The sequence below is a fragment of the Rhamphochromis sp. 'chilingali' genome, assembly GCF_963969265.1.
Source record: "Rhamphochromis sp. 'chilingali' genome assembly, chromosome: 10".
Classification (NCBI taxonomy): domain Eukaryota; kingdom Metazoa; phylum Chordata; class Actinopteri; order Cichliformes; family Cichlidae; genus Rhamphochromis; species Rhamphochromis sp. 'chilingali'.
The window spans coordinates 30,151,196-30,172,982 of NC_137937.1; the positions used below are offsets into that span (position 1 = coordinate 30,151,196).

General features: G+C 39.0%; 2 protein-coding genes across 8 annotated transcripts in view; one reads left to right on the forward strand and one right to left on the reverse strand.

The window, feature by feature from the left end:
• Positions 1-21,787, forward strand: part of LOC308403984 (transmembrane protein 132C) — a 310,199-nt gene that overhangs the window by 185,058 nt on the left and 103,354 nt on the right. The gene's annotated exons all lie outside the window — the stretch shown is intronic.
• LOC308403985 (uncharacterized protein) lies at positions 3,111-10,644 on the reverse strand. 7 transcript variants are annotated; one of them, XR_013973026.1, is made up of 7 exons: positions 8,429-9,706; positions 7,756-8,185; positions 7,122-7,301; positions 6,619-6,759; positions 5,243-6,351; positions 4,073-4,151; positions 3,111-3,538 (listed from the first exon to the last, which is right to left on the reverse strand). XR_013973026.1 is itself a non-coding variant. In XM_080893799.1 (5 exons), the coding sequence occupies exons 2-4, from the start codon at positions 8,628-8,630 to the stop codon at positions 7,280-7,282; spliced, it is 654 nt and encodes a 217-aa protein (XP_080749925.1). In that variant the 5' UTR covers positions 8,631-9,037; positions 10,575-10,644; the 3' UTR covers positions 6,370-6,759; positions 7,122-7,279. The 7 variants fall into 7 exon arrangements, 6 of the variants coding, with proteins under 6 accessions (XP_080749925.1, XP_080749927.1, XP_080749928.1 ...); XM_080893799.1 differs by lacking the exons at positions 3,111-3,538; positions 4,073-4,151; positions 5,243-6,351 and adding an exon at positions 10,575-10,644 and having other exon boundaries at positions 6,370-6,759; positions 8,429-9,037; XM_080893801.1 differs by lacking the exons at positions 3,111-3,538; positions 4,073-4,151; positions 5,243-6,351 and adding an exon at positions 10,575-10,641 and having other exon boundaries at positions 6,370-6,759; positions 8,429-8,671.

Consider the following 21,787-nt stretch of genomic DNA (forward strand, 5'->3'; position numbering starts at 1 on the left):
AACAAATAAATTAAACAAAGACATTTTTATCTGTTTCTTGGTTGGGTCAACAAGGCCTTATCTCAAAAGGCGTGTCTCCATGACACTGGACAGATATCACGAAAGCACAAAAATATCAGAGAAAATAGAGAAAGGCAGAGATGGATGTGATATCTGGTGCTGCATTAAATCAATATCTGATTACGGACACAGAGGAAAAGTTAGAGCGTGTATCTATGTGTGTAATGGCAAGAAAGAGAGAGGTTATCGGGTTGGGATGGAGGATAGGTCGACAGCATTTAATACTACATCTGTGACTGTGCTTTTTGATTTTAAAATGTGTGCTTTTGTTTGTTGCCAGCTGTCAGTCTTCTTTTGCACCGGATTTTTCACTCACATAGCCCACAGATCGATAGTTTGTGATTGTCTATGTCTGTGTAAGTGTGAGATTGGGGAAAGGGGATTTAAGTGCAATGGGAACCAATAAAGTGTAAATCAGAGCCGACACGGTGTACAGTGAGCTGATTTCTGTCTGCCTTTTTATAATCGAGCTTGTTGGAAAAAAATAAAATATTTGTAATAATAATAAAAAGTTAATGTATGCACTTAAAAAGTTTGCTACACATTTTGTTTTAAAAGACTTTATTGTTTAGCTGTTTTAGATGATTCTGGTTGTGTTTTTTGTCTACTTTACTTTGGTTATTTATCTTGAGTTGTCAATGTTTAATTACACAAACAAAGACTCCTCTGCATTTGTTCTTTCTTAAGAACTTACAGAATATTAGTGGTCACTCTCACTAGCCGATGATTACATGCTGGAAGAACACTGTAATTATCAACTTAAAATTAAAAAGCTATTAGAGTAGGGTAGGTTAGGGAATAGGTTTTATTCTGTTGCATGGTGCATTCATGAAAATGCATTATGTTTTTTTGCTGTCTCCCTGCCTTAGCAAACCTCTCATTGCCATACATGTAGATGACTTTGTCCAATATTTTCAGTCTTTACATTTGCATAAGTAAAGAAAACGAAACATGGTAAATGGTAAATGGCCTGTATTTGTATAGCGCCTTGCTACTCCCTAAGGACCCCAAAGCGCTTTACACATCCAGTCATCCACCCATCGACACACACATTCACACACTGGTGATGGCAAGCTACATTGTAGCCACAGCCACCCTGGGGCGCACTGACAGAGGCGAAACATAAACCATAATACTAAGTAGCCTCACTGAAAACTCTGAAAACTGGGCAGAGAAGCCCTTTCATCCAGATAATAATAAATATATTGCTATTTTGCAGCAATTAGACAACCAGAACAGTCACAGAAATTCAGCATCTCAATCTGCTTATGTTTCCTTCACTACTTTTGGATCTGGATCATGTTTACTTTGTCTGTGTATGTTTCTAAGTCTGCCTTGCATCTCTCTGTCTTCCCCATGCCGTTGTATCTCTTGCTGTTTTTCATCTCTTTATGTTTCTCTCATTTTCCTCTTGTCTTCTCTGACTCACCAATTCTCTTCTATTTTTCCTCTTTCTCTCGGAGGCTTTCATGTATTTGAAACTTTAAAATGCAACAAAGTGCAAAGTAATGGTAGACACTGTAAATTATTCAGTATTGCCATCGCACAATCGCAGAAACAGCCACGGTACTTCTTATATTGTGATGGGCCTGCAATCACTCATTGCCATCTTGTAGTAGCAAAGGTAGATAAAATACACTGTTTATTTACCAAATAAAAATTTGTAAACCATTAGAATGATTAAAAAGACTGCGTATTTAGAGAGTTGTTTTGTGATTCTTGTTCTTTTATTCAATGCACAATGATGTAGTTTATTGCATATAATTAATTACACAGGCGAGTAAACCAAATACCAAGACTGAGCTGACTAATATGGCAAAAGAAACATTTGATCTGAAAATGTGAGTAATTATAAGTAGAATCTAACATGATTTAGAAAGCTCTCTCTGTTATGTGCCCGAAAGAAAAGCATTAAATTCATTTAAAAAAACCAGAAAAAGTAAAAAAGACAAAACATTATGCCTCAGAGGCGATTTAAGTATGCAAACACATTCATACACAGGTGTAGACACACACTGTTGTCCCTTTGCTGGGCTTCTCTTAAAAGCATTTGCATGTTGCACATTGGTGAAGATCTGGGTTGGGGGTCTGTGTTTGTCCCGTATGTGATGGAAAGAGAGAGTGTGTCACTGTGGTTAAAATAAGGAAAGAGGGAGGTAGTATGAATAGCTTAAAAAATGGGTAAATGATAAAAACAGACAATATTCAAGCAAGCGTGTTCATCTGTGTATGTTAGAAAAACAGGGCACTATTTGGTTGTCCTGATAGGGGGTAGCTGTGAGTAAGAAAGGGCAAACAAGAATAAGACGTAGCATAGGTCTGTATGTATGGGTCCAAGTGCTTGACAGGGGGCCTGTATATGTCAGAAAAAGGGCCTATGTGCAATCAGAAAAGGATATAGCTGGCATAGCGGCTGTGAGAGGAAGACAGAGCGAGAGGAAAATTGTACAAGATAGAAATAATACTGAGAAACATAACTTCACCAGGGATAAAATCATGGAGGTATCTGCAGTACCACAAATTGGCAAGGATGGAAATATATAGAAATATATAGAAATGTATACAACGAACACTGTAAGACAAAAAACTGGAATAGTCAGTCAAACTCTCTTCATTTTGCTTTCTCTATCTACACTGTTAAAAAAAATTCCGTTATAAAACGGAAAAAGTGCTGGTAATTAATTACCAGCACTTTTTCCGTTATTGTACGGGCACTTCCGTAAACCTTAAAACGGATATTTCTGTAGATTTACCCGAGTTTTTCTGTACCATTGACGGACATTTCCGTCAAACCTAAAATGGAAAATTCCATATTTTCCATAAATTTCGGAGTTATTGCACAGACAATTCCGTAAACCCTATAACAGATATTTCCGTAGATTTACCTGACTTTTTCTTTACCATTTACGGACAGTTCCATCAAACCTAAAATGGAATATTCCGTATTATTTAAGTACTCAATCCATACCATTTACGGACACTTCAGTCATCCTAAAATGTTTAATTCTGTACCATTCTCTATACCGTTTACCATCAATAAAGCACAAATGTAGAATCACAGCAATTATTTATTTCCTTTAACAGCTGCCAGTGCTTTAAAGTGATTTCACTTTTTGTGGTGAATGATTTGCAATATTTACATTACAACCATTAAAACATTCAGAACATCACCTTCACATTCAGATAAATTTTACATACATAAACCAGCTGTTCTCTCAAAGAAGTACAGCCATGTCCTTTAACAGGGAGATGCCAAATCTAGCAACTTTTTAGCATCCACAGGCTGACAGGCATTAATAACAAATTAATTTGTTAAATACAATGACAAAATAAGACAATAAAACTGCCAGCATTGCTGTTGCTGTCTCACCTGTCAGTGCAAAATGAGGAGCCCCCTCCAGGAGGATGCAGAAACCTACACCTCCAACTCCACATATCACACCGACAGGCAGAGCTCTGCAACCAGTGGCTGACCTTTCTACAAAAAACAAATAGAACATTAGAAGTATTACATTATACAACTTTTCTATAAAACATCAGTGCAGCAATAACAACCATGACCTTAGAAGGATGACTGTGCAACATGCCATAAAGAGATTTTTAAAACTCTTAAAACAACTTAAAACTAAAAAAAAATTAAAACTTACACCTCCAACTCCACAATGACAGGAAAAGCTTAACTGGAATGACAAATATCGCCCACCTTCCCTCCCCCGTAACATGGGGGATTTGAAACTGCAGCATGTGTGTTGTGGGCATCTAGTTAAAACATCTGAACTCACCTAATACTGTAAAAATCTGTATTTCTACTCCCAAGCCCCATGTTTTTGGATTCGCCTTTGTGTGTGTGTGTGTGTGTGTGTGTGTGTGTGTGTGTGTGTGTGTGTGTGTGTGTGTGTGTACATTCAGTCCAAAAAGGTATTTTCTGAGCTCTGAGAACAACTCAAATGGCCCATTCAGATTCCTTCTGCTTGCATTCAAATTCCTTCAGCTGAGAAACCAGCTTGCACACCTGTGGAGGAATGAAGTGCCGTTTCTTCCCCTTCTTCTCTGCCTTGGAGCCTCGCTCAGGATTGACCCCAAAGAAAACTCTGAGGAAAAAAAAAAAACAATAGTGATATGCAGACAAAGTTTGCACATGTAGTGTGGCTTGACAGGAGTGGAGCAGTTCAATAAAATCCTACATTTGTTTTCTTCAATATGCCCCTATGTGTGAACCTCTCTATCATTCTAGTTGACCATCTGTCTAGAACCCAATGTTGTTGTGGTGCTGGTGCCAGTGGCTAAGCTTATCTCTTCCTTTGTCTTTTCAAGACACATGCATTCACACTGCGCATATACAGAAATGTTTGCAAGGGTGAGAAGTCTGCTTATCACCAACACATGACAGCATGCATCCTCAATGTGTATGCAGGGATATTATAAATGCACAGAACACAGAAGGGGATAGAAAACACAGTTGACATTGTCCTATCAAAAGGTGTAACAGCACATTTGAACACGGACTGTCCTGGGGGTTATTCAAACATGGAGTGGAGAAACTGTGACATTCAGTGCACGTTACACATCAGTACAAGTATTAACATTTGGGCATGAATCCACTATGTAGTATTTTTTAAATTAATATGTTTAGTCTTTCCTTCGGGGGGGGGGGGGGTCCCTGGAACAACATATTTTGAGTTTGGGGTCTGCAGCCAAATAAATTTCAGTTTGTGTGTCTTTGACATGAAAAGGTTTGCCCACCACTGACATAACCTGGTCTCAGGTGCTAATGGTTTTAAAGAGATAGCTCAAACGAATTTTGTGTCAACAATCCATTCTGAGAAAAATATGTTTTTGCTCCATTTCCCAACTAGAATCATGTTATGTTTGTTTTGTTATTGATTGACTTAGGACACTATTTAAAGCAAAAAGCCTGTTACCTGCCCTTTAAAAAGATATGACACATTTATTCCAACAATAGTCTTCAACAGGGAGCTACAAAATCTCTGAACAAATCCATATTCAGGGGGATCATAAGCCAATAACAGCTGATCTAAAAGCTCACAGCATGTGACGACACATTTTGAGCTTGTACATCTCAGACAAACGGGTTTAGTGTAGATTGACAAAAAGCAGGTCAGGTGCAGAAAGGCACGGCAAAGTCACATTTACAAAGTATTTCCAAACAATGAGTGCTTACCTTTGCATGAATTCGAGAGTAAAAGCCATCTCTGGTGGGTATTGGACGTTGCAGACATAAAACATGGAGAAGACGTAGCTCAAGGCCACAATGGGAGAGGTGATGTGGTCATTGACAAGTAACCCATCAACAGCAATCTTGAATTGCTGGTCACCTTAAACACAGATAAAAACCATGTACCATTTACAAAAAAAAAAAAATCCTATATTTTAAGGCAAGCAAAACATTTCTTTAATAAATATGACACAACAACAGCTTATAACAACTGCTAACAACAGCTTGCTGGGATACAAAAAAAGATTAACTACAAACCTCTGATTAGGATGCACACATTCCCAGATCTCTGATGTTGAACTTCTACAACTGTGCCATCAGCAGCGTTCTGACGTATGGATTTCTAGTGTGGTTCCCCAGCTGCACCAAGGCCGATCAGCAAGCACTCCAGCGGGTGGTGAAAGAAGCTGGCAGAATTATTGGAACAAGTCTGCCAGAGATCAGTAATATCTTCCCCACTCGCTGTCTGAGGAGGGTGCACAGTATCCTGCGGGACCAACATCACCCTGCGCGCCACCTTTTCCATCTGCTGCCCTCAGGGAGAAGGTACAGGTCTATACAGGCCAGAACATCCAGACTGGCCAACAGCCTGTATCCACAGGCTGTGAGGCTCCTGAACTCTCTGCCCCCCTCTCACGGACAATAACCATATCCAACTTCTTAATAGCAATGAACTGGTCTGCATTGGTGCATCATATCTTTATTCTCTTCCCCCTCCTGCCCCCCCCCCCCTTTCTTAAATAGATAACTATCATATCTGATATCATATCTCACAGTACAATAATATTGAATGGGTTGCATTGTTGTATTTTGTCATGTTTCTCAGGTCTTTGTCTGAATTTCTACGAACATTATTGCTAAGGATTGTCTTATTGCATTGGAGTCACACTGGGTTAAATATGTACACTTGGGTTTTAAGGGGTATTTATTATTTTCTTCTTTTTTTGGGGTTGTATGGAAGCCCCAAACGCAATTTCATTGTTCTTGACAATGACAATAAATAAATAAATACTAAATGGGGTCACTGGGAGTTCGACTTCAGGATCTGCAGAGATCTGTTTTGGTGACAGACATGATACATGAATTAATGTTTCCAGTGCACACAAACCTGCTGGCAAATTGACTATCTGCTAGTGTCTTCATCAGACAGAGGTAGCCATTATGCACAAACATTAATGTAAATAGTTTATAGATAGAGAGTTTATAGAGAATATCAGCAGCACAATTAGGGGAATCTATACTTCCTACTGTGGTTGGTTACTTGGTTCACCACTGGATGCAAATAATTATCTTGCACACAGTTTAAAATCTACAACATCTACCTCTTTTTTGTGGAAGAGTTTATAAGAGTCTTCCTTGAAGTATTTTGAAATGCCACAGATGAGCTGTATTGGACCTTCGCCCATCTTCATCCCTTTGGAGTCAAGGAAGTCATTGATCCCCTTTTCTTTTTTGGAAAGTTCCTGTTCAAGGTTCAAGGTGTTAATTTTGTACAAGTACATAAGACTAACACTCATTTTCGTTTGGAGCTATGGAGAGAATTTTGAAAAAAATAAAAATAAAAATGAATTTTTTCATTTGCAACCTGTTCTGTTTTGATCTCAAATGTCCTGCTTTTTTGGTTGTCACTTCCTGATTTTTGGTCTCAAATCTATTCCATTTGATTGTTCATCCAAGTTATTCTATTTGATTGGTTGCCAGTTTATCTTTTTTGGTCTCAACTCTCTTTTTGGTTGCAAATCTTTTTCTGATTGATTAATAAAGACAAAATTCTCTCCATATGGAGCAGCACAGCACAATCATAATAATAACAATAACAACACACCTGTGCCAGCTTGTTTTGTACAGAGAAGCCAAGGAGTTTAGATGCATGATCAAACAGGTGAGGAACTTCAAACAGGAACGGCCACTCGTCCTTTACAACGGCAATAGTGGTATCATCATCGTTGAGGATTTCACGCTGAATGGGATATGTTTCAGTCATCAATTTTCGAACAGATGACTCCTAAAGATATGAGGCAGTTAGACAAACAGTCAAACAGTTAGTCAAACTAACCAATTAAAATAATAAAACGGGGTATCAATTTCAATTGACTATGGGCATAGTGATCTACAGACGATCTACAATTTCACAATGTGTCCTAAATTGTACTTGGACCCAGACCTTATCGCATTACTCCTGCTATATACTATTGCTGTGTGAATGGTTGTATGTCTAGATGGTGGACTGTAGGAACCGAATTGCCCTTCGAGGATTAATAAAGCTTTCTGTATCTGTAATGGATGATTGCAGACCCACCTGAAGATCCTGGGTTTGAAAGGCACGTTTCAACTCATCTCGTTTAGACAGCAGGTCTTCTCTACACACGGCCCCCTCAATGATTGGATCCCATGCCACACATCCATACAGATCTGAATTCCTGGGCCTTTTCTTTGTTGAATTTTCACCCCCTGCTTGCCTCTTCAGTGAGCTTTGTGGCCTCTTCATATTTTCAATTCTGTGTTCCAGCTGACGAAAGAGAGTTTCAGAACCATCTTTTGCAAAAGGTTTGTTTCCAAACGGCTCTGTCAGCTTGAAGGAGGCAGGATATTGTCCTACAATCATACTGGCAAGTTCCCTCAGCTTTTGTCTACCAGGTCTTCCTGGGTGTTTATGGAGGTAATCTTCAGCGACGATCCGAACCATCTCTCGTCTGTCTTTCCCCATTATGTACTTTTTTTCACGCAACTCATCCATGACTTTTGAGGGAAATTTGTGCCATGGTACAGAATATGTGTCTTGGGATGGGGAGTCGGCTGTCTCAGGTGGTGTTGAGGGCAGCTGAAACCTCTGTGGTTCAGGTGTTGATGAGGGGCCAGGCCGGGTGAACTGCGGTGGAGTTTGTGAATCTATGGATGACATGACAAACATCTCCATAAATTAAACACATCACAATTGTTGCAAATCAATTAATACATTGGTCCTCAATGTCCAGTTTGGGTCAACCAGGAATACAAATGGACCTAATTATGAAAACCAATTATAGAGTAATTATTGCCATGTACAGCTGATGGCAACTTTTTTTTACATTTTTGGAATAAACCTTTGTAGTTTCAGAAAACTTGCATTAAAACAGAGGGGCAAAAACTCACCTGCTTCCAATGCTTTGACAGCTCTGACGAATCTTTTGCACTGAATGAATGGCAGAGTGTCTTTAATGTCCTCCGGGTCCACAAGGCTCAGGTCATCTACAGAGAGAACTCCTAATTCCTCCAGTTTAGCCATGAGTGTATCCATCTGATCGCTACTGAGCGATGGCATTGCTTTCTTGACATAGTTTTTCACAAGTTCCATGTTGGTGTGTGTTTAAGAGGAATGAGCCACCGAGTACCTCTCTGGTAAGAATAAAGTGGATGATAATCATCAAGTTTGTTCAAATCATGGCAACTGAACAGGTCAGAAGCATTTTCATCAAGTTCATAGAGTCCAAGATCAGGTATCCAGCTGGCAGTTTTCCCTCGAAGCAAAAGTAGGACAGTAGTTTCATTTTTTACAAAAATGCTTGCTATTTGTCCTAACTGCAGTAGTCCTTTTGCGTAGCTCAGTAAGACCAGCATTCCATTTGCATATGTAGTGCCTTTAACCTGCACACTCTCTGTGACAACTGAGTTACTTGAGTTCAAATCAAATTCTCCAACCACTGTCTTTATGTTCTGGTCATAGAGCTCTGGATAGAACCGTGTTGAGTCTGAGACATGAACCTGGGAACGAAACAAGGTACCACAAGACTGATAAGCCTGAAGCAACTGGTGCCGTTCAGCCAGAGACTTGGTTACATTTATGAAGTTCTTACTTGCCCTAATGCACCTTTTAAAATAAGAATGTAATGCCTTGTGCATAGGGCTCTGCTCGTATATACTATTCCCAAGAGATGTTACAGTCTCCCTTGGAACACCATACTGCCCCAGTTCACAGGCTAGTGCATCCACAGTATATTCCTGTTGAATATCACTTATAGTTCTCATTTCATTTGCTATTTCTGTTATTGTGGAGGCTGGAACCAAATATTTTGCCTGTAAACCCAAGTAAAACTGAGCAAGACTCTCTGTGAAGTTGTCTTTCACTTGATCACTGCAGAAATTATCACTTTGTTCTGCATCAATGTTAAAACTTTCAGGTTCTTCAGGTTCTACATGTGATCCTTCACCTTGGAAAGACCGTTCTGTTGGTTCACATATATGAACTGGGGCTATCTTGGTAACATCCCACCCTTTATGGTATCTGGAAATATGCGTTAAAAAGGATGACTTTACATTGAATGTCTTAGAACATCCATCAAAGGGACACGTTACAGTCAAACCCTCATCTATGTGACCACTCAAATGACACTTTAAAGTTTTAAGATCATCATATTCACTGCTGCAAAAATTAAACAAGCACCTTAACTGTACAGACACATTACAGTTCCATGTTTGTGTGCTCCTTCTGTCTACATGAGCTCGTGACATATGCACAGCAAGGCTACTGTATGTGTTAAACTTCCTTCTGCAATCCCTATGGCCACATAAAAAAGATACATTATTATTATTTCTGTGTGTTCGGCAGTGTTTCAAGTAATCAGTCGAAGACCGACCGTTAAAGCCACAAATGTTACAAGTCAACATTTTTAAGAGATTGAATTTGCCAATTGACGGATAGCCAGAATCAGAACAGAATCAATATGAAAACAATAAATTTATATCAGCACAGTGAAGCATATTCACTTTTCAGGTACCTTCAAATAAGTAATTTGCGTTGGGCTGCATGGGCCACTCTCTTTGGGCTGCAATGTTTTCTGCAATGAAATCTGATTCTACTTAACTATCACCCCTTTTAATTATTACCATGTTCAGTTGCATGCTAACGTAACACAGCGAGCTATAACAATACACACATGTGGCTAATTTACACACATACACACACCCACACACACAAGCGCGCGCATCCAACTTATGGGCTAACGTTAACTTTAGTTGGGCAAACCACGCTTCAAAATAACGCAAAACCCACACATTCAAATGTTACCATGAAACACACACGGCTACCAACTGACTATCGAGACCAAATTTCATGTAAGAGGGAGGGAAAAAATGGTTTTTGACGTACTTACGAAGCGCAGGCGGCTGGCTAATGCTAACGCAGCTAGCAGCAAACGTCCACTCACATACACACCACTACCAACTGCCTATCGAGACCAATTTAATGTACGAGGGGGAACAAGGTGGCACTCCATTCTCATTCTCATTCCACACAACCAACCTGTTTCCAACTTTCCTTGTGACTTGCAGAAATTTAGGTAGGCACTGACCGCACTGAAAGTAATGGCGTCTGAATATTCTGGCTGGGGGAGAAAATTCTGCCTTGCGCAACAGCAAACTTTCCGTATTTCGCAAAACGGAGCGAATCCGTAGCAAATCCACGGTAAAGGGACCCCTAAATTTACGGATTTTTTTAACAGTGTAGTAAGTGTTTAAAAAGAGCGAGTGGGATGAGTGTAAGTACAAAACATCCTTTAAAAAATACCTATTATTATTGTTGAAAAAAGCATGGATGAAGAAGGATATACGCATAGATGGACGTCAGATTTATGTGGATCACGACTACCCGGCAGAAATCATCCAAAAAATACCTATTATGTGTGAATGTTTGTATTTTATGGTTAGTATACAACAATAATGCCTTAACAGCTGTTGCAACCATCAGACACCAGAGACAAGGTTTGCATAATTGTATCTTATTTTAAAGACAATGTAGATTATTGTACATTATTATTTTTAATTGTATGATTTTTTATGAAAAATTACCTTTCTATAAAATACAAGTGTGTATGATCATATTTTTCAGAACTCTTATCGTCTTAACTTTTACTTGTGAACATCTGTTAGTAGCACATGTACAAATTTCAATAAGGAGCATAGAAACATGGCATTTTTATCAAAATACAGTTTTCACTTCAGCATGATCTAGCAGACTGTGTGTATTTACTTGTATGTGTACAGTGGTTTGTGATGTGTTTTTGAGTCTGTGCATGTCCTTTGTTTCTGCAAGCTCATTCCCCCAGAGTCCCCTCTGTCCTCTCATTGACAACCTCACCAGCTTGGACACTCACTCTCTTTGTCTTCCACACAGACACAAGCACTATAGATCTGCTTATCTTCCCAGTGTTTTATAGTCAGTGTTGACAAAAAAGCACGAAAAGGAAAATTAGGCATCTTCTCTGAGGTTTGAAATTATCAGTAAATAGAATAACCTTTTGTCAATATTTAAAATTTTTGTTTGAGCATACTTCTATGTGTAAGAATAAATTAGTCAGTGTGAAGGGAGAGAGGTTAAAAGAGGTCTGTTTGTCACTGATATTTCTGCTTTTTGGCTCCATTCATGCATTTTCTTAAATACTTAACTCGGGGTCACGAAAGGAGCTGGTGGCTTTCCTACCCCTTTCTAGAGGTGGAGTACACCCTAGACAGGTCAGAGTCTATCCCAGGTCTAACAAAGAGAGACAGACAACCATAGGAAACCATAGTAGGCAGACGTTTTTGGGGTTTTTTGCAATGTCTTACATGCAATATAATTGGCCTCTTTATTTTTTTTTAAGAAATTATTTACATTTTACAGTTGATTTTTGGCAACCAACATCATTTCTTTGTAAAACTTTGTTTTATCTATTGAGAAATTAAGTAAATAGGTTTCTGCTCTGTGCAATCTTTAATCAGAAGTAATGGCGGCAGATGTCATATAGAACATAACAAATATAATATTCAAAATTGGGGGAAAAGTGAAATTACACCATAGCTCACTAATCTGCACTAAACCAAATGAGGTAACATTCAAGTCACAAAATTGTAATGTTGTTTCATAATCTGCAATTGCATACAACATTCTCTCTCTTTATTTAGTATCTTTGTCTCTTAATTACTCTTAACTACCCTCTACCAGTGCAACCAAACAGTCCTCTCTTTTTCTGTGGGCAACTCCAAGGGGTTGTCCTGCTGTAGATTTTAAAATAGCACCCTATCCTGCTTTCTCTCTTTCTAACATTTCCCTTGACATTATAGGGTTTGATATCTGATGGCAACCCAGATCCGACAGCTGGTCAGTGGAGGCTAAAACATTTTAAAAAGACCCAGCGTGTGTCTGTGCGTGTGGATGCATGGTTGCATGTGTGCATCCAAGTGCACAGTGAGGTGTTGAAATTAAGACTGAATGGATGATGGACTGCCTGGCTGGAATGAAATAAACTCACTAAAATGCACAAAATTATATGCACCTTTACCCACAAACACACTCACACACATGGTTTTGGTGGGCTTTAAACCAAACTGACAGGGGGTTGTCTGCAACAGTGCGTTGCATCTATGTGTCCAAACACTCACACACAAACAATGAAGGTGAAGGTGGTTGATGGTTATGACAGCGTGATATCGTCCTGTGGTTCTGCCTGGCATCGCCTCCCCTATGTTTGAGTCTTTGTCTGTCTTCCTTTAGCAAAAAACATATCTCTGACAGCTCTCTGTGTCTGTGTGTGGTTCTATCTGTCTGTCTATCTGTCTGTCTGTCTGTCTGTCTATACCTACCTACAGTATCTCTTTCTTTTTGCATTAGTCTCATATCTCCCTATGTTTCTCTCTGTGTAAGAAATACACACACCTGCTGTCAGCCACTGGCTGTGCAGGTGCTGAGGGGAAATGCTGTAAGTGACAACTTCCTCTGAGCAAAAAGAGAAAAATTGTTCCTTCACCTTTTTTTTTTCTTGTTCTCCTCCGGTTTCCATCCTTTCCATCCCACCTTGTATTCTTCCAGGGGATGTTGCCTCTCTTCTTGCCAGCAGTGCATGCCTATTGGTGTGTGTGTGTGTGTGTGTGTGTGTTTGTTCTCTATTGTCCTTTGAATTTCCCCTGATACCACCACTTTCCTGTAGCACACTTTGATAAGACAACCTGTCCTCCCTGCACTTACTACATGGTGTGCATCAGTGTGTGTGTGTGTGTGTGTGTGTGTGTGTGTGTGTGTGTGCTTATGCGGATTGTATATGTGATTTTTTTTTTTTTTGCAGCTTTGAGGGTGACTTAAAGGGAAAGATTTTTTCTACAGCTACCTTCTGCTTCTCTTAAGGAGGACAGGCTAGCAAGGGGTCAGCAACAGGGTTGAATTACAGCAGAGCCACAAGGTACTGAACTCCTCTAACAAAAACAATGCAAGTTTTCGAGGGGAAGAATACAGTTCTCAGTAATCATCATGATCAAACACCACACTAACATTTAGTTTAGTTGTGATTTATATTCACTGATGAATATTTAAACATTTAATACATGAGTCACATACCTCGATTGAGGAATAAAATGCATCAGTTTCAAATCAGCTGCTGTGGTTCTACAGTGGCATATATTGGATGCAATGGCAAACTTAACTTTCAAATCTAACTTCCTAACTCAATCACAGTTGCTGTCTCTATGTTTTTATGTTTTATTTTTTAAAGCTGGGACTAAGCGATGTGTGTTACACCCTTGACAGTGTTTCTACTTCTATTGCAAGGCTACTGGAGGTTCCCCAAAATTGGTGTATTTGTATTTGCTTTCCCTCTTGGGTCAGTGTGCCAGATATCCTCTTTTCACTTTCAACAACCCATTGCCACACACAGACACACACTCATGCTACTGGGCAAAATAAATAATATAATATGAATGCATATATAACACAAACAGGTTCTCCAGGTGCTAAAGAATGAGGGATTAAGAGAATCAATGAGACTGCAAACAAGATTTTTATCTCAACTGACCATTCTAGAAGCTAAATTGCTTAATTGATAGCTAAATAGATAAACAGGGGGGGAAATGTCAATCATCTCCCCTAATCAGCTCTGAGACTCCAGATGTGCCAAACAAGTTACACACTAGTGTGAGTCCAGCAAGTGCGTCTCACAAGACACTGACTGCTGCCAAAAGAGTATCTTTATATCTGGGTTTATAGGCTAGTCCAGTCTATGTAACTGGCTACACGCAGATAGATGTTCGGCTCTATGAAGTATTTAAAGGGCTGTTTTATAAGAGATTGTGATTGTTTCTGTGTTTTTTGTCTAACATCTTTCCTCTGCTTATCAAATTTACTTTTCTATAGTACACTTAAAATATAATTCATTGGTTACATAAAAAACAATACGAAGTACTATTACCTATAAACTCTGTATACAGTATAAGAATGCTGTGGCTGGATAACTGAAAGGAATGGGGTGCCAGCACATTAACCAACCACCACTATAAGAACTGTGTCTTGCTAAGTGCAAGAAAATAACAGTTAGTTGAATAAATAAATGAATTAATTAAGTTGTATTATTACTTTTTTCTTTTTCGAGAATACACGACACCACAGCAGTTTGCTACTCAGTCATCTAATTAGATAAATATTACGATGGATTTTAATGAGCACTGTCAATGAAATTGTCAAATTATGTATTTCTCATACAAAATAACCAATAACCTTATTAAACCACAATGAAAGTAGTGAAATTATGCAATGGCTAGCTTTTCAAGGGTGTTACATCAAAGGAATAACAGTAAGTGATGGTTTGATGATTAATTACCCGCTGAAGAAAGTAATCCATCATTCTACATGTTACCTTACTTTCATGTTACTCCATAAAATGACCTGAAACCAGAGGTGGGACCAAGTCATTGTTTTGCAAGTCTCAAGTAAGTCTCAAGTCTTTATCCTCAAGTCTCAAGTCAAGTCTCAAGTAATGTCAGGCAAGTCAGAGTCGAGTCTCAAGTCACTGGTGTAAAAGTCCGAGTCAAGTCACAAGTCTGAAACTTTGAATTTCAAGTCCTTTCGAGTCTTTAAAAAAAAAAAACAACGAAAAAATAATGTTGCAGTTATGCTAAATGTAAATATTAGACCATGTAATTTTAAAATCTGTGTTTTTCTCAACACATGACAAAATAGTTAACTTAGAAAATATACACAAATTGTGAAATTGCACCTCTTTAAAATGCAGCTCAATTAAACCTAGCTCCAAGAATAGTTTTCACCGACAGTTCTGAGATAAGCTGCATGTCATTCTTGGATGCGGTTGTAGGACCGGCTTTAAAATCGCATGACAAAAATATCATACACATTAAAAAAACTGTATCACCAACGTAGCCTGGACAACATTTGCTAGTTAGATGAAGTCAGCTATCTCATCGTAGCATATTTATATGCATATTTATAATCATACGGTTCTTGGAGTGAGTGCATACACTCATGAAGTTTAGTAACTTCAGGTCACTGCAACAAGCCCAGGTACAGTTTACCGACGGATGGGTGCAGGACCTTGAAATGCACCGTGTAGAAAGTAAAGACCATCGTACGTATCATAAGTTTACCAGTCTCACAAATCGTCGTCATAAATACACATTCGTTAACCGTTTATTAATAGGACCTTTGAGCTCAACGGTAATTAATTAGTAGTGGAAATAATTTCTGGTAGCATCACAGAAATGTAGCAGTGACAATAATACTGTATGCTGTAATCGTACTGGACAATTAGTGATACAAAAAACCTGTTTTATCCTGTGAATAAAAGTATATGTTTTTGTCAATGTACCATAATAACAGAGGCGAAACGCAATATTGTGTCAGGACAATTCACTATTTATGCACAATAAATAAAGGAGCATAGCGCGACAATTTCTGTTCAGCGCCAGACTTGCTTGTAACCTATATCACCAGTTATGTTATGAAAGTGACGTATTAACTACTAAAAAACACTGACCTTTGTGTAAATGCTTGGAGCAGACTAACCTGTGAGCTGGAGGGTTCTGGGACGTTATATTTGACCTTTGAATGGCTGCAATCCAGGCCACCCGTCGCCTCTTTGTTACTTCGGAAACATGGCTCGAACAATTTCTCTTCAACGAGGTAATCCGATAACAACCGATCTCTTTACCCGTCGGCTTCCCATGGCTGTCATGCGACCGGCTATTGCAGTTAATAATACAACGGCTTCTTGTGTTTCTTTTTATCGCTGTATAACTGATTTTAATTGAAAGCCTGCGTGCGCTAGTACCGCTTGCCACGAGTTCCCAGAATCCTTTGCGGTTCTACCCGTGAATGACGTCACATTTTCAATCTCTATATAATATGCATGTTAAATTTTGTATTTGGGGTAAAATATCAAGTCTTTTCAAGTAAACCGGTTCAAGTCCAATTCAAGTCCCAAGTCATTGGTGTAAAAGTCCAAGTCAAGTCACAAGTCTTAGAACATTTTTTCAAGTCAAGTCTAAAGTCATAAAATTAATGACTCGAGTCTGACTCGAGTCCAAGTCATGTGACTCGAGTCCACACCTCTGCCTGAAACACATTGTCACATAATTACCAGTTAACTACATAAATCTGAAGCTACAGTTCAATACACCAAAACATATTTCTATCACAATGACTACACGCATACGATCTATATTTTAGTGTTTACATGTGAACAAAAAGCCAACAACACAAAACGAAGATGAAAACCAGCCGATTTTGTGGCACAACCATCTCTAGGATTGTTTTCAGAGGTCAGAAGAGAATGGTGAGAAAGCTTCAAGCTAAGTTGGTAGCAATAACTCAGATGGCCATTTTTCTATCCTGGATAAGCAGAAGGGCTTCTCTGAACTTGTTCATCCTTGGAGAAGACCAGACCAGTTGCCATTTCTGTAAGATAAAAACAGGAAACTGAGGCTATAGTTTCCAAAGCCTTATCAAAATTGGACATTAAAAGATTTGGAAAATGGAAAAGGTGTCACAGATTAATACAGCAAAATAAAACCAGTACCGGTACCAAAAAAGAAGATTTATTCATAACACATGGGAAAAGACCCATGGAAACTGAGTTAACGATAAAAACAATTTTAAAATACTAACAATAAAACCCCTGAAAACTATACATCTCACACCCGAGCCTCAACTCTCGTGCCCCAGTACCACACAACTCACAGACCAGCCCATTGGTTAGGGACCGCTGATTTAAATGCAACAGACTACCTGTGAATTTCTGTTGACCATGTCCTTCCCTTTATGACCACAGTATATCCTTTTTAAACTGATGCATTGTCATGAACTTTGTGGAAAACACCATGTTACCCCAACATCTTGAATACAGTGGCCAAGATGGCCATTTTGCCTAATCATGTTTTATGTATGGCTAGCGACTGGCAACATATGTAGTATCTCATAGGCAGAGGAGAAGACAACTTATATATAATGTTTGTCTGCTGTGGAGGTGAATTTTAATTCACATCTGCACCTTCAGACTTAAGATATGAAGGATCAGCCCTATGTTTTATCATCGGAGAAGGGGTCCCCTGAACTGAAAAGGTGAAAAGAGAATAGTGTTGGAATAAAATATCATCCTCTTACTCCTTATATCAAGCCTCATCACAGGTCAGGGCAGTAAAAACAAGAAAATGTGCAAAAAACAACTTATTTATTCCAAATATTACTGCAAATATTTATTGTCATCAGATGAGATATGCATCTCTTCCATCTCTGGACAGCTGACAAGGAGGCAGCTAAACAAGAACAGCTCAGATACCCTCTGAGAAACAGTTTACATTCTCACATCAGGTGAGAGTTTATTTGCTAAGGGTCTGAGTCCAACAATATTAGATTAACTTCAAAGAAAGTTTTACTACCCAACAGCTAACAGAGGCTAACAGCAGCACCTGCTGACAGAAAAGTTCAGTTCAACAACTCACCTGAGTATCATTGTCCTTTGACAGAACTGAGTTTCACTGACTCATCTACTCGTATCTGACTCATTTGACAATGTTTTACAGCCTCCTCCAGAGTAAAAAGACGCAGACACATATTGACAGCTGATGTAAACAGCGAACTGACAGCCTGCAATCGCAGTCAGAGTTGTTTGTCCTACAGTGGCCAGAGATATGTACTTGAGTATGGAGGGTAGGAAAACAGTCGAATGACTAAAGATTATTACTAGTATTATTGTAAAGTTCAATTGCATTTTTTTGAACAAAAGTATTTTTTTTTTGGTATTTTTTTTTTTCATACAACCTACAGCTCCATCTATTCATGCATCCATTGAAGAAACGAATTTCCAACGCTGGAATAAATGAATCATTCTTCTGGTCACTAAACCAGAGCTTGTGACCACAGGTGAGGGTAGGAACCTGATGGGTAAATTAACAGCTCAGCTTTAATACTTGGCTTTTTACGTGGCTCTTTTTGCCATAACAGGTTGGTACTGTGGATGGTATACCAGTGAGCCCCTCAATACAATATGATACTTTAATTTAGGGCCCATGGCAAACAGTAAATGTATAAATAGTTCACTTTATGAAAAGTGTATAGGCAAAATTGAGTATTTTTTAATTTTCCCTTAGGGCAAGTTTGTATGTTTGAAAAGCAATAATAATAAAAGCGATGATGTGGCATCATTAGGAACAAACTTATTGAAAATGTCATAAAACTGTAATGATTAAAAAAATGTGAGATATGACAAAAAATCAATTAAATTAAATTCAGTTTTATTTATACAGCGCCAAATCACAAGAACAGTTGCCTCAAGGTACTATATTGCAAGGTAAAGATCCTACATAATACAGTGAAAACAGAGAAAACCCCAAAAATTATATGACCACCTATAAGCAAGCACTTGAGAAGGAAGAACTCCCTTTTGACAAAAACCTCCAGTAGAACCAGGCGCAGGGAGTGACAGCCATCTGTCGTGAACGGTTGGAGTGAGGGAAGGAAGACAGCACAAAGACAAGAACCAGAACCAGAGATTAAAAATAACTAATAATATAAAGAGGTGTATAAACACAGAGTTATTGAAAAAGGTGATTGAAGAAGATACACTAAGTGCATCATGGGAATCTTGAACCTGCATATTTGTTTAATATGCTCATTGAAGGACATATCCTGGTCAAAAATGACTCCAAGATTATCCTCACAGTGTTACTGGAGGCCAGAGTAGTCCCATCTAGAATAAGCATCTAGTTAGATACCATGTAACTACGATTTTTAGACCGAGCATCAAAAACCTCAGTTTTATCTGAATTTAGAAGCAGGAAATTAGAGGTCAACCACATCCTTATGTCTTTAACACATTCCTGTAGTTTAACTAATTTGTGTGTGTTATCTGGCTTCATGGATAGATAAAGTTGGGTTTCATCTGCAGAGCAGTGAAAATTTATGCTATGCCTTCTAATGATACTATGTAAAGTATAGTATATTGGTAAAACATGTATAATGTAAACAGAATTGGTCCTAGCACAGAACCCTGTGGAACACCATAACTAGCCTTATTGTGTGAAGAGGACTCTCTAATCGCTGAAATAAAATATCGTCCACAGTATGGAACGCTGCACTAACGTCAAGCAGGAGAAGTCCACTGTCAGAGGTCATAAGAAGATCATTTATAACCTTCACTAAAGCTGTTTCTGTACTGTGATGGGCTCTGAAACCTGACTGATTAGCTCAAGAACAGTGCATAGACAGCTTCATCGAATGGGTTTCCTTGGCCGAGTAGCTGAATCCAAGCCTATATTACCAAGCGCAACACAAAGTGTCAGATGACATTCTCTGAAATGAAAAATCATGCTTCTCTAGCAATCCAATGGAAAAGTCTCGGTTTGGCAGTTGCCAGGAGAATGGCACTATGCAACTGCATTTTGCCAAGTGTAAAGTTTAGTGGAGGGGGAATAAAGGCGTGGGGTTGTTTTTAAAGAGTTCAGCTCAGCCCTTTAGTTCCAGTGAAAGTAAGCATACCAAGACATTTTGGATATTTTCAAACTTTATGGCAACAGTTTGGGATGCCCCCTTCCTGTTCTAATTTAAGTGTGCATCAGTCCACAAAACTCTCAAATGGACTTCTGGAAGAAAGGTCAAAGATTCCCATAAACACACTCCTAAACCTTGTGGAAGGCCTTACCAAAAGAACTGAAACTACCACCCCACCCCACTAGGGTAGGGTGACATCTTATTAAACCTTATGGATTAGGAATGGGATATCATTTAAGTTCACATGTGTGTGAAATCAGATGAGCAAATACGTCAGGCAACACAGTGTACCTCTATAAACCAGCTACTGAAGCTATCTGTAGGATGGGAGATAAAGCTGGCAAAATGAGCAAGAGCCCATTTGTGGGGCTTTCATCTTGTGTAAATGCCACACTTAATTATATGTCTTTTCATTTCTATTTTGCACAGAAGTACAGGTTCACCAAAGTCAAGCAGTTTGTAACCTGCGCGTGACCATGGTTGTAAGGCAGTTTGCAAATGAAGGTCAGATGACATATTTTGACCCATTCGAACAACCTTGACCCATTGTATCAGTAACAGGAATAACACCTGAAGGTCACTACTGCCTGCAGGAAAGTGTGAACTCCTGCAGTGGTTTTTGTTTGCTTAGTTTTGAGTGTTGGAGAACAATGTACTGGTGTGTGTATGTGTGAAAGTGTCTGCGTATGCGTATGCACTAGAGGACAGTGTTATATTGTTTTGGAGCCTTGTGGTTGGGACAGAGCTAACACCTGAATGAACCTGTCACTGCAGACACATTGCTTTTTCAGCTCCAGCGATTACACTGCACCCAAACACACTGAACAATTTTTGGGTGGTGCTTTGTACATGTGTGTATGTGTAAGCGTGTGTGTGAAACAGGGAGAGGAGTGTGTTACTTGTGCACTGGCTGTGTGCAAGTGTCTGTGAGTGTGAGAGAGACAGGAATAGATAGCAAGAGTGACAGAGCGTTGTGTCTCAGAGTGTACATGTCTAAACTACTGCTGTGTGTTGGGTTTCACCCAGGAAAATATGAAATAGGGCTACTACTGTGTCCTTCGGGGTTTAATAATGAGTCATTTTGAGGAATATACACATGAACATGCATACATAGGGGATGGTAGACAATGGCAGTATTCAAAAATTCAAAGACATCAAAACCTTAATTCAAGTGAAAAACAGAGGATTGCTCCTGAATATTTCATATGCAGAAAACACTAATGGAATTGGACTTGATAGTTAAGAGGATGTTTCAAGTCCAAAGATATTGATATCATTACCTCATGCTGCATTTATATCATATTGGAGGAACAGTATTAGATTTACACATCAACATCTACCCATCCATCAGTCACTTCCTCAGTGCTTGTCCAGGGTTGTAGGGATCAGTTCTCATAAGGTGAGAGGTGAGCTACACCAAGAAAGGTCTGTTGCATAAATCTAGTCAGTTAGTATTAATTTTTAGACAGTATGTGGCATGGTGGTTAGCACTGGTATCTTACAGCAGAAAGGTTTTGGGGGGTTTTCTGTTTTTTGCTGTGTCTGCATGGATTTTCTCCAGTACTCCAGCTTCCTCCCATAGTCCAAAGACATGCAGTTGGTGGAATTAGTTAACTGGTGATTGTAAAGTGTCTGTCGGTGTAACTGGTTGTCTGTTTCTGCGTTAGCCATGCAACAAACTGGTGACCTGTCTAGTGTATACCCCACCTCTCCCA

Coding starts and splice junctions, on each gene's coding strand:
- LOC308403985 (XM_080893799.1), bottom strand. CDS start 8,630: ATGGAACTTGTGAAAAACTATGTCAAGAAAGCAATGCCATCGCTCAGT. Junction 8,186..8,428: donor TGTCAAAGCATTGGAAGCAG/GTGAGTTTTTGC, acceptor TGTCATCCATAG/ATTCACAAACTCCACCGCAG. Junction 7,302..7,755: donor CCACAAAGCTCACTGAAGAG/GCAAGCAGGGGG, acceptor TCATATCTTTAG/GAGTCATCTGTTCGAAAATT.